Genomic DNA, 14,093 nt, shown 5'->3' on the forward strand with positions numbered 1-14,093 from the left:
TTCATTTGTCAGATTTACTTATGTGACGGCCAAGGGTTGGTCATCTATCTCGTTCTGCGTTATTGAGTGTACTTTTGACCCGATTGCAACCGCCAAGAACTATGTTATATCGGTGTTACCTTGATGAGATTTATTGATTGTAGCTCTTTGTTCCGATCTTGCCTTTGAAACCAATCACGGTAGTGTCAAATATAACAAGCTCCGTTTTAACTACACGACTCCCTTAAGCACCTGCCAATAAAGTTCTCAATTCGGCAATGCTTGATTTAACTCTTCCGTCGAGTGATGGACAATAGATCCGAAATTTAGATATACACACCCCCTTCTTTAGTGCTCGACTTTGACGAGAGGACGGCACCGCGTACATGCTCAAATCATTTGTAACGTATTTCGATGTAAAAAATGTTGAATTTGATTGTAATGGTAGTATAGTAAAATGACTAATAGTGGCCGCGAGGAGGTGCGCGAGCGACGTCGGTCAGGGGTAGCGCGGTAGACCTCGTGGCGTCGTGGCGCACTGCTTGTTCGTTGTTGCAAGGGGACGGTTACGGCTCTATTAGTGTACGTTGCTACACATGCACGTTACTTTAAATTGCGTTTAGGACAGTAACAATTTAAAACAATTTTAGCATGTTTTGTGAGCGGTTTTCGTTAGTGTTATTGTTAAGGTGCAACTACAGCGTCGGTCTTTTCGCGGCAATGTAAGTCGGTTGCCGTTTGCGTATGGTATGTACGGTGCTTGGTCTTTTCTGTTTCTGCTGGCTGCGGTAAGCTGCGTAGCCGCCAGCGAGTTTCCAGAAAGAGAGTGTTGTGATCCCGAATATCCACCAGCGCTGCCTACGATCCCCAGTACTACGGTCATCACTTCCACTGACCGTTCAGGTGAGACCCCTCATCAATCACAATTACGCTACCAGTCCGTGGTAGACCAATCGTTTCCCGTCCTTTTTCAACACGATCTGATCTTTTTTACCATTAATCACCAGAATTTTATCTATTACATGCCTCTTTCGCCTTTATTTAACCATAACTCTCCCACGAACGTAATATAGATGATATTGTTAAATGACGTGCGGCAGGAGCACTTAAATTTGAAGTATAAAAGCATTTATTGTAAATATCTTAAAGTGCAGAACGTTATCTCAGAAAGTGTATTAAGCTTCCAATGTGTAGCATGTCACATGATGTGGCAGTTGTTGAATTTTTAATATCGTCCGTTGTAGCTGTCTTGCATACGACAGTAGCAAGGGATTGCCCACCATTGCCTTTTAAATAATGGTTTCCTTTACCCTTTTTCAAATTTAATAATCGCAAAACAGTTCCGTATTGCACTTAAACCAAACCACTTTAAAAGTAGATCAACCATCTTCTAATGATCAATTTCCAGTTTCACATTTCCACAGTAAGTGCGAACTAAATGATTAATGAATATAGACTGCTGTTCATAAAATATTAAGGTTCTTTAAAGTTTATCAATTTGCATATAGCTCTGATGGATTTAGAAAATCTCAAAGTTGGTACGTTAAGACTTCTAAAATTATGTTTCACTTTATATGGGCCCGTAATTTATAGGATTTTGTAGGGTCCAAACATTTAAATTAACTCATCTCTTTGAGAAAGTCTATCTATACGCACCCCTCTTAAAATTTTTGATATTTGAAGCTCAAGTTTATCGGCGAAACTTTATTTTACAGATTATGAACGTTTCCTTGCGATTATGTTGCCGTAAACTCCCAAACAACATAAAACAACGGCGAAGAATATTTCAATTTCCATTTAACTTCATTATTCCCCCAACAAAAATTTGCAAATTCGCTTTAGTACAAATCGTTACTTTCATATTTTAATGCATTCATAAACCTTTCATTTTGACCGCTATCTTTATACAAGTGCCTGCTATTAACGTTTCCTTAATCATCATTTGCTACTAAAAGCGCAAATAATGAAACAGTGAAAAGAGAGTACGCGTGCAATACTGGCAACGAAATTTATTCTGAAAAGACAGATACCATGGTGAATCTAATTACTAGTAGGAGGCGTGTACGTAGATAAACTTGAAACAACAAAGGGCGCAACTGGAGTAATGCGGTCTCGCCAAATTCGCGGATTCGCAGAGCATTAAACGCTTAAATACAATTTCGCTCGTTAAATATACATTTTTTGTATAACTTCGTGATTGCACGTGCAAACTTACGGTTGAAAGATAAGCACCTATTATTTGGTATTACATATAAGCTGCGTTCAGAACAATCCTTTACGGTAGCGATTTGAACTATCTGCAAGACCTTCCATTTGTTTAGTTGTGTGTTCAGTTAAATTGAGAGAGTCACTTTTTAAATTAGATGATAGATAAGTGTTCCTTCACTAAGTAGCCCTACGAATCCCGAAGGAGGAGTATCGAGAGCATACCTACCTTTTTGATTCATGCAACTTTAATTTCGAAAATTTTATTTAATAGGGCTCCTCTGTGACCAAACTTCGTGAAACAAAGTCTTTAGAGTAGATATCTAACAAGTCTTGGACTCAGTTTTTAATTAATCACAATAATCACAAGTAAAAAATATCTATGTATTCGGAATCGTGGATACCGCCCTTAAGTTCATATCTCCAAACAACTTGGCAGAAAAGGGAGACAATGGGGGAATATTGCGATAACCACGCCAGCACATATAAGGGCATTGGCATGAAGTTATCTTCTGTATTTGCAGGCTCCCATATGGAGTAAATTAAACGATCCACTACTAATTGACAACCGTGAAAAAAACCGTTCGAATACCTAGAGAAGCAGCCCTGTAATGTAGTAGCACTAACGTTAAACTTAACGTGCAGGCAAACATTATATTATACTAAATAACGCAAAATAACGTTTTTTGGCAGATAATCTGCACGTTAGGTTTGACTTTTCTGACACGTTACAGGGCTGAATGCTAAAATACTGCAACCATTTAAACATTTATTTTGATGGCCCAAAAACTGACATGGGAGTATTAGGATGTGCAGTATACAGTGTGTCCCAGATCGCGTGGGATTGCATGGGTAACTTTGTTATTATTAAAGATAGAGAATTGGTTAAATGGGCAATGTTTTGCAGTTTTGGATGCTTATTTAAAATTTCCTTATGGAAATTCAAAATGTCGCATAGGTTCGACGTAAATTCAAAAAAACTAAAATTGGTCATTTCCTTGAATGTCTTATATCATCGAACGTATAAGAGATATAAAAAAAAGTTTTATATAAAAGTGACCGTCTTTGATACGATTAATTTAGAATTAATGTCAAAAAAAAATTCAAGATGGCCACTTTTGAGGAACATTTACCAACTTCCTAAAGTTAAATGGGCGCCATATTGGATTTTTAGATTACTTGATAGATTTTTTAATTTTCTTTTCAACGAGCCATCATAACATAAGATTGAAAATAAGATACCAGTTATATTCACGGTTTTTATATTTTAATCAAGTAGGCTGTGATGAATTTAAAAAAAACAAAACAAAATCTATGCGAGCCAACAAAACAATGAAAATAATAACATCAGATGTTTAAAAAATCAGGGGCGCACTCATGAGAGGGGGGTTTGGGCAATACAACTCCCTCCAAAATTTTATATAAGTAGGCCTAGAAAAATTTTGATTTTTATATCATCACTTATTGACTATCTTATTATCCATACTTACATACCTACAAATGGTGGTATAACTACAAACTATCCCCTCGAAAAAATGTCATGCCATTATCCAGTTAAACACATTTCAAGACAATTTGCTTTATTTTACACAATGTATTACCATTGATGCATTGTCCCAGGTCACATTTTGTAGGTCAGTAGGTGGTTTATCCGCAAGAATATCGAAACTAACAGTTTTACCAGTCCGAGTATATGGACAGGTGAATCTTATTTTTCTAACTGCGGAGTGTTCAAATCGACATAATGAACACTTTACTCGTCACAGGAAAACTTATATGTTGTAGTTTCACGCCGAAATCAAGTAATATTTTTTTTAATTAATGGATTTTATGGCATAATGAGAAGTCATGTAATTGGCCGGTAATCTTCGTTGGATCTTTAACTGCTCACCATGATTTACAAATTCTCCAATAAACTTCCTTAAAGGATTTTTCTCGACAACGTATGTTTCGAAGAAAGGGTTGGTTTATGCTACCTACCAACAAGCTGTCTGCACTGGTCACAATTCACGAATTATGTACAGTACATTAAATTATAAAATTAAGTACTTAATTAAAAATAAAAGTAAAGTGGAAGTAGCGACCACCACAATAATAATCATCAATGGCAACACGTTGCCTAAACTAAACTGCCTTGAAGTGTGTTTCGCTAATAATGGCCAGTATTTTAAACATCTGGTGTAATTATTTTCATTGTTTTGTTGCCTCGAATAGGTTTTGTTTTGTTTTTTTATTCGTCACAGACTACTTGATTAAAATACAAAAACCGTTAATATAACTGGTATCTTATTTTCAATCTTATGTTATAATAGCTCGTTGAAAAGAGAATTTAAAAATCTATCAAGTAATCTAAAAATCCAATATGGCGCCCATTTAACCTTAGGAAGTTGGTAAATGTTCCTCAAAAGTGGCCATCTTGAATTTTTTTTGACATCAATTCTAAATTAAACGTATCAAAGACAGTCACTTTTATATAAAACTTTTTTTTATATCTCTTATACTTTCGTTGATATAAGACATTCAAGGAAATGACCAATTTTAGTTTTTTTGAATTTACGTCGAACCTATGTGACATTTTGAATTTCCATAAGGAAATTTTAAATAAGCATCCAAAACTGCGAAACGTTGCCCATTTAACCAATTCTCTATCTTTAATAATATTAATAACAAAGTTACCCATGCAATCCCACGCGATCTGGGACACACTGTATATGTAGCGGGCAAAACTGTTAGGTGGACCTGTCCCTAAATAAGAAAGTTTTTTGCAATAACTTTTTATGTAAGTGGCACAGAAATCTCTGCGTTATAAGAGCATTGCCACTTTATTACAGACGTTAAAAAACCTCTCAAGCAATTACTTCAGTCACTTCAAGAACCTTGTTAGAAAGTAACATATCCTCACATTTCGAAAAAATGGTCCTTAGGCTGTAGAAAATGTCGGGCTTCTTCTCCTAGTAGGTTTTTGAAAATTTTCACTTAGGAGTGATTCTGAAGGCCGAATAGATGAAAATATTTACAAAATGGTGACACTTTGTTGTTACATTTTCGGGTTCTACGTAAAATTTCCTCTTTCTTCTTATGACAATCGAATTTTAAACAAATCAAAGAAAGGATTCTTTAATATCATTGATTCTAATGTAAATAATTAATTAACAAAACAGACAACAATGCTGAGCTAATTGAGAAACACAAAGTTATATGAATATAAGATCAAATTATTTTAGAACCCTCTCTTCTTCAACACATGCTCAAAATGAGCGCATTCGTGTTTCAAACACAATTCAATTCTTTTTCTTAAATGTTTTCTTATCGAGTTTTCTATCGCTTATGATTCAATGGCTTGTATACATACTCTCCAAGATCATATCTTCTCTTGTTGTGGGAGGTCTGGCATAAACTGTGTCTTTTAGAAAAAGAAATCTAATGGGAAAAGGTCCGGGAAACGAGCAGGTTAAATATATGGCCCGCGGGTTCTGATCTAATTCCCTGGACAGGTGGCATCTAAAAACTCGGAAATAATGCATGGGCACCATCCTGCAGAGGTAGATCTTCTGTTGCAGGAACACCAATAGTACGTAAAATTTACGAATAACGTTCTGCATTAAAATTTTCTTGATACACATGGGAACACAAAATCTCGTTATTTTTCAACCCACAAACCACATTAAAACTCCAGCACTCTTGGAAGTGTACTTCTCGATTCAAAAAAGGATTTTTATCGCACCACTAATGTGAGCCTTTTCTGACCAAATAATGTTCCCCAACATCTTCCTGGTCCCTTAACATTAGCCATTCGTAAAACTCAATTCGTCTTGGCTGGTCCCCTGGTTGTATCGACGGCGCATTATGGAACGAAAATGGGAGATAATGGCAGTTTTCAAGAATTTTATGGATGCAACTAATATTTAAACCCAAAGCAGTCTCTCAATGAATGAGTGGGGTACGACGTGAAATATTCAAGGTAATTCTAGGTAATTATTTTGGATGTAAAAAGCTTCCAAAATATTAACAATTTTGTTCCAGTGTTTGAATGGTATGATCATTAGGACGCGGTCTGTCTTTTTTTAAGTACACTAAAAGAAAGCCCTTTCTCTTTGCACTGGTAAAAATGGGTTGCCATAACTATAACCGTTTTCAAGTAATCAATTATCAAGGTACCGTCTGTATCCGCCAAGTCATAACATAAAAACCATTTATAAATTGTAGAAATCGACATGTGGGTATCAAAAGAACTGAAACTTCACGTAGAATCCATAAATGCAATAAAAAATAGGGATTTCCATTTAAAATAACGAAGTCACTAGCGGTCTTTCCGGAAGTGCCATCATCTTGAAAATATTTTATGTCGACAGTATGTAAATAGTATAACCAAGAAAGTAAAAATTTGGTACTGGTGTGACGAGAGATTAATTTTTATCTGGGCCTCTCACATTTGTTAGGAGTATATTGCAAGAATACTAACGCGCCTATAAGTGTTACCCGTTTTTATCTACTATGGCAGAATTCAAATGCTTTGATTATGCTATGTAATAGACGGTTCACAAGGGTTCTCTTACGCATTATTTTGTAAGCAATTAATCAGAAATGTAATTTTTATTTTACTACCCCTCACAGATTTGGGTCCCATATAACTCCTTCTTACATAAGCACACTGTTTGTAATGGTTCCTGAAAAATTCCTCCTGGTAGTTGTCCTTCAAAGAAATCTACCTTTCCATCCAAAAGATATCTCTATTGCATCTTTTTCAGTTTTACCTTATTTGTTATAGAGAAAAACCTTGCCCGAGTTTCAGATACATTCTCAGGGTAGCTTTTGATTCAATATTCTTGCCAAAATGGACACAAGACTACGATGGTAACACCTTAAAAGGTGCAACTCAACACATCCATTTCCTTTGCCCTCTGGAAGTGAAGAGATTAATATTACCTAGTTTAAAATAGGGGCACATCTTTTAACGATTCAGCTCCGAAATTAATAAACTTCTGCAGACCATAACATTGTTTGCAAACCAAAATGCTTGTTTAGTTTTTTTTTTCACTTGTAATTCGGCGGGCCGAGCCAAAAATATTTAAATATGCCTACAGTAACAGAAGCTTGTAGTATAGAGTTTATAATAGTAATTTCGCTTGAAATTTGTTTTTAAATGCCAAGCTAATTTGATGTGAGTGCGAAAATGTGCATTAATAAAGTCACTGTGGCTGTCGTTCGGAAAATCGAGGGACAGGGCGTTATCCTTGGTAGTACGTTGGGAGAACTGCTTTTATGTAACGTAGTTTAAAAAGGGAAACGAGTTTTAAATTAAAATACGAGAGAAAAATTAGATACTGTACACAGTAAATCATTTTCCACTCATCCTCTGTGAGACTGAGATTTAGTAGATGTTAACGACCAAAATTTAAAGCTTTTATCAGGCCATTAACTCAGGTTCAAGTAGCATTTCAAGTAAACACTTAACCGCAAATTGTGATATTACCTTTTTCCAATGTGGACTACAAAGTATATCACACGAGATTACTTCCGTAAATAACCTGATATCGTAAAACACTAAAATTAGTAATCAGTTAGTTAGTGTAGTTTTTGAACAAAGTTGCGACCTTAAAAGATCTAGCAACATAAACTTCTTCAATTAAAATTTATTCGGTAAATTACGTTTCTGACTTGTTATTACATAGTAACCGTATTTAATACTGGAACCTATTCAAAGTGAATTTCAGACGTAAAAGATGTCCTTTTTGGTACTGTCCCCTAAAACTCGGTCGTTTTAATCACAAAGGGTTATAGGTTTGCAAGCCCTTTCTTTATTGATTTTCTTGACAATAACTACGACAACCAAAAAGTGTTGTTGAATATCATGTGCGGTAGTCACTCTCGAAAAATTTTCCTCCACTGGGTTCGCCTCTGGAAGATTCTCTCCCGAAAGACTACTCTTAGGAAAATTTACATCCGCCCACTCCGAAATACCTTCTGGAAATAAACTAGTAGAAACGTAGTCCCGAAAGGGTCAATGTTACCAAAACTCTCCCTTAAGTAAATGATATGTACTCAATTCTTTTTCCGAGTTCTTACGATGGTTGGTAAGCAACAATGGCGATGACATAACGCGAGCTTTCTTAGATGAATAGACCTTTCTGTATAGTTCAACCTTGATTGTCATAAGAAATATGAGCACATTCTGGACAAAAAGTCCACTGCACTTATTATAAATAATGATTTTAATTATTAAGCTCTCTTTAATACGTTGTGGAGCATTCAGAAATTCCCTTTTTCCAGAGTTCCTAAAACACTAGCAGCGTTTCCTCGCGGTATAGCAATCCTGATATGTTACTGCAGGTATTTTGTAGCTTGAGGAACACCAGATTTTTTTTTAAATAATAGCTCCCAGTTGTTTAATTATTTGGCACCTGAACCAAATGTTTCCATGATAAAATGTAAAAATTCGTAGCTTTCTTTAATTTCGCTGTATTTTGAATTTTTCAGACTTTCGGCTGTGGCGGCGGCAGTCTCAGCTTGTAAACCGCTATTTCTTATATGTGGTGCGGCAACAGCATCCACACAGATGACATTCCAAACTAATTCGTTTGGTTTTTTTTAGACATTTTGAAACTATGTTTCCACGGGCGCCGTGAATTTTGCAATTTATATTTTATCCACTTCTGTTGTATTCAAATAGCGGCGGAAAATTTGACGCATCACTCAATGAGTTGATGAAAGTATCGAAAAAATGATACTCTAAAACTAATGTGCATTTTGTTGTAACCAAAAAATCGAAAGGCAAACTTTTTTGTTGCTCCACTCTGTATCAGTTTAGTTCGATTGTAGTTGGAAAAAAACTAAAAATGAAGTTGGATTTACGAAAATGTAGTCCAATTGTAAAACGAAACGATTAGGCGGGCGAACACGTAATTGAAACATGCAAGTTCAAGTAAATCTGTTAATTTATATTGATAAGGCATAGCTTAGTTTTGAATGTAGTTGGTGTGTTTGTATATCGTCAATGTGTTGTTTGAACTCGAAAATATAGTGCCCAGAACAGAAAGGTATGGAAACTGTTGTTATTAGATTATTGTCTTGTCATTTTAAGCACCCAAGCAATTTTGAATAATGCTTGATATTCTTACAATGAGATAAACTGCTTCCCCAATTGATAAACATAACCGACATTCTGTTTTTTATGAAATTTTCTGGATACATTTCGTATTTTCGTTCCTAAAATATGCGCATTGAAAAGTCTAAAGCAATTATTAGTCACTTCTTAAATTCAATTTCACGTAAAAGTGGAATAAAAGTTGGATAATTGTTATTAGTAGTTGGCAACATTAGACTATTAGTAGAAAATAGTGCACATCAACAATGTGAACTGTCTCATTCAACGCTAGTTTTGTAATGTAGGTACTCTTTCATATTGAAAGTGAAAAAAGTCAGTGGGAAGAGTAAATGACCTTTCACTTTTTATATTAATTCGAATAATTAATTTCCATTTCCGGAGCACAAAAGAGAATTTACTTTCGGCTTCTGCATTTACCTGTTATGGTTTCAAATATTGACGAGCCCATTTCGACTTCCATAAGTATTCATTATATCGGAAATTGAAAAATTAAATATCCATCTGAACAATTACGTAAGAGTAAAATTTAAATTATATAATTAAATTTTTTATACCTACCTTATAAAATAACAGATCAATAAATAAATTAACATCACGATTGTGTACATCCTTGGATTGTGATTAAAATTATACACCTCTAAATTGCTTCAGTAGGTAATAGATAAAGAAAATACTCCATTAACTTAAATAACAAATACTCCACAATGAATTGTAATACCCCAATAAAACTGACTTATTTTGAGCTGAATTCAAACAAATTCGCCAAAAGCTAATTTTTGCGCCATTTTGTTTGTTTGAGGTTTTGTATAACTGGCTAAAAATCCCAAAAAATCCGATATGGGGCGCAGCATCAAAATCACCCCCAAAAGTAAATTTTTTCAGTTTTTTGGGATTTTTCCAGAATTATCAAGCTTTTCGACAAATTGGCAGGATGCCTTTTTGTGAGAACATATTTTTTGATATATGGCGCAAGATTTATTGCTTATATGTCAAATATTATTAAGATTTTATTATTATTCTAAAACCCGTATATTTTTTAATGTTAAAGCTGGTACACATTTAAAAATAATAAACATATTCGAAAAAATACTAAATACAAAAGGGAATAATATATAAATACAGACAGTACACAAAATATCGACGTTCGTCTTGGTTCTAGGTTTTGGCAAAAGAAAACTTCGCCGCCCTTATCCGAAGTTTATTAAATTTTTTTTCTCGAGCATTCTTCGACAGAGCAATATTGAGACAACTTATGGGGAATACTGGGCAGCGGGCAGCCGCACCATAATCGTACGCTCCACACCACCAAACATCTGAACTTAATGATCACATAATTTTGTATACGAATGCATCAAAGGGCTAACAAGGTTGTGGATGCGCATTTTTAAACGCTGGAAGCCAAGAGAGAGGGTGTTTTAAACTAAACTATTCTGCATGCACTTGTGGCGAACCAGGGTCGTACCCCGTATTGTCTTGGAAAGCCTCTACAGACCTCTAGGCGAGAAGCGAGTGTCCTTATTACTTCCCATGGTTTATTACCGGGGCTAAATGGGTTTGGAATCCATAAAAACCTTCATATTAGTTTCACCATTTTATGTAATTTGTTTTTAATTATCATTCTGATTAAGTCGAAAGAAAGTGCAAATGATATTCCGCCGACTTAACACCTTTTTAAAGTCGAGCTTTCTGTTGTTATTAAAATATCGTATGAGCGAAACGGGAGATAGACAACTTTAAAGTGGCAAGAGCCGTTAGCGTGTATTCGTTCGACATTTAATGTCTCACTTTCCCTTTTTGCCATGATATAAGATAGCTAGTTTTAGCTTAGAAGCTGCAACGATTGCGATGTATTACGTGAATATACAAAACATCGTCGGTAATAAGCGTATTCTTTAGGTACTCTGCAAGTCTTTGAAATGAACGGAAGCAATTACAACTGTTACTTGTAAAGCTACCATTACTTCCCCTTTTTTCTACACCTGTCATTACCAGGATTCGGAAAAGATCTGTCTCCGCTACAATTTTCTTTGTACTTTCCACTTTTTTATTCTCAATATTCAAACTTCAGAAGCACTTCCACAAGTTAACCTCATTTTTATGGTTATCGATCTTCTAACATTTTGTCATAATATAATAGTGTCCAAAAATTTATTAAAGTGTGACGTTGAATGCATTTCAAATCTAATTTTCATTAAAAACGAGATTAGTTTATAAACTACATTCCACTTTTATTATTATGTAAATAAACTAGAACCGTAATGATAAAGATCACGTATTCATGTTATATTCAGTTACCTTTTCATTCAAGTGAAGTAAATTAGGCATCTGACCAAGTATGTGTCGTAAGTTCTCTAAAGTAATTCAAAACTAAGTTTAGGGTTACAAATCTAATTACATGAGGTAAAGTTGTCCTCAACTATTACAAAAATTAATTAGATGGAAATAGGTTGAATGTGCAACCTCGTAAACAATTTTATTTAAACGATTCGCCAGTTTACTTGGTGATGAGCGTTACTTGTGATTACGCTCATGCAGAGTAATTAAATTTTAATAAATAATTCCTTGTGATGGATAGGAAACATTTTGTAACAGAAATGTGGATTAAAAAGTCAGGCGCCGAAATTGTCTTGCATATTTTTCTTCTTCCCTACACTTAACTCGAGCCTGGGGAGATGAGCATTTCTCTGTTTAAAGCATTTCTATTCCTGTACTAAAAATTATTAATACTTAATTTTGATGTAACCAACAAAAATGAAGAAAACATCTTTATCGTTTATCCTACAAGTAGGTGATATTTCTTGTTTTCGCTCTCATGCTTCCACTAATTACAATTACAGTGAATATAGTGCATAAAGTTCATTATTGTTGGTATTTAGAATCGTTGGCATATCGAAGGGACAGATGAATAAATCTTCCATCCTTCCAATTGCCAGGGATCGAAATTAACTGATAAACACAGCTTATGACAATCAAAGAAAGCACTTATCTTTATAATCATGCCTCATCCAATAATGGTACTGACTACTGATAACCCCAAGGAATTTATGCGTAATTCTCTCCGACACTTATAAGCTACACCTCCTGCGATCACCACGAAAACACACCTTTGCCTCGTGCTGTCACGGTAATTTAATTCTCTTTTCTTCTATACGTGGTAAAACTTAACTAACCCAACCATTTGGGGCTCTCTCGTAAAGTTTTCTTATATGGTTACTGTGGAGTAAATACAGATAGATTTGATTTCCAAAGCATGAAAAAACAGGTACAGAAAGAATGAAAAAAAAACACATTCAAATTTAGCAAATCTAAATTAAAATTAAAATGTGGTGTGGATAGATACCTCCTTAACATTGTGTTGTGTGGAGACACACTCGGGTGTGTGTTCTTTTCCTTCTCAAAATTCTGTTATACAAAAGATCTTCCGTCTCTTATTCTTTTTAGTTCTTTTTGTTCGTTCCTAATCCTATCAGACCAGGCTAGGCTAAGCATTCCTCCCCACATCCACATTTCCATAGCTTCAATTATTTTCTTATTTTTTTTCACAATTGCCTACGTTTCACTCCATACAAAGCGCTATTCTTTTCCTTATGCACAGAATTCTATTTTTCCTGAAAAATGCTTCTTTTGCCATTCCATTCCCATTCTTTATTTCTTTCCAGTTTCTCCAATCATCTGCTGCAGTGGTTACTAGATATTTACAGCTTTCTACCTGTTCCAACATTTCATCTTTCACAAACACTTGCATTTCTTCTGGCCCTCTAATTCTCATTACTTTAGTCTTTTTCTGATTTAGGAGTCATCAGCAAACCGAATGGGGATACAACTCTTCTTCGTCTAATATTTACGCCCTTATCACCTTTCCAACACTTTGAAGCCATGTTCTCAGCGTGACTATTAAATAACGTATGTGATAAAGGACACCCCTGCCTTACACCCTTGCCATCTTTGTTCCTTTCTTTTTAGCCAGAGGCACATGTCATCAGAGTCTTCTCCTGATTACATATATTTAGTTTTTTTTTAAGACTGGCCATAGGATTTTACAGGCTAATTTTTCACCCCCCTCTTGACTTTTGTCTTCAGGAAAATATTTAACCCCGTTTTGTAGTAAAGTTGTGGGAGCTAATAAAGTATTGAAATAATTCCAATTTAATATACACAAGTAAGGAAAATCCTTGCAACACGTTTTTTTTCTAATTCCATTTACTTCAATTTTAAATTCCTAGTAGGCTGAAATTTCATCTGTTATTTGTAATTTTGATCTTGTAACGGTTTAACAAACTTTCACAAGGAAAGAAAGCTATTTTCATTCCAAAATTTCGCTTTATAGAGAGTATTACTCCAAAAAATTAAGTAAATAACTAGAAAACGTTAATATTTAATAAAATAACAGCGCTAGGCTATGTAACTTTCAAATAAATAAAACAGGGAGTTGAAAAATTAACATGTAAAATCCAATGGCCAGTCTTAAAAAAAACTCACTGTATAGTATATCATAAAGATGTTTAGTAGCCCAATCTTGGAACTGTTTGAAATTATGGATTCTACAGGCCACGTTCTATAAGAAAATTTTTTTTCCGGGTCGATCTGAGAGAATTTTTTTTGAGGGCCTCAAAAAAAGGCAGTGTACAACCTTCCTTTTTTACCAAAATTCGACTGCACCAAATTTTCTCGGGAAAAGACTTTTTCTTATTAATTTTGGTGCGTAGACTCCAAAACAATTCGTACTTTTTCGATCAGACTTCTCAATCAAAAGTAATAGACTAGAAACCAATTTCGAATAAAAATTCAAAGGGCTGTAACTTTT

The 14,093-nt window shown here is 34.8% G+C and overlaps 1 protein-coding gene across 5 annotated transcripts in view; it reads left to right on the top strand.

Moving 5' to 3' along the window:
* Nucleotides 1–533: 533 nt before the first annotated feature.
* Nucleotides 534–14,093, top strand: part of LOC116165375 — a 160,567-nt gene continuing 147,007 nt past the window's right edge. For all 5 annotated transcript variants that reach the window (XM_031479763.1, XM_031479764.1, XM_031479759.1 and 2 more), the window contains exon 1: nucleotides 534–882. In XM_031479763.1, coding sequence (XP_031335623.1) covers nucleotides 729–882 — 154 coding nt within the window. In that variant the 5' untranslated portion in view covers nucleotides 534–728. The remainder of the gene's footprint in view (nucleotides 883–14,093) is intronic.

The sequence above is a fragment of the Photinus pyralis genome, unplaced genomic scaffold (assembly GCF_008802855.1).
Source record: "Photinus pyralis isolate 1611_PpyrPB1 unplaced genomic scaffold, Ppyr1.3 Ppyr1.4_LG3a, whole genome shotgun sequence".
In the NCBI taxonomy this organism is placed as follows: Eukaryota; Metazoa; Arthropoda; class Insecta; order Coleoptera; family Lampyridae; genus Photinus; species Photinus pyralis.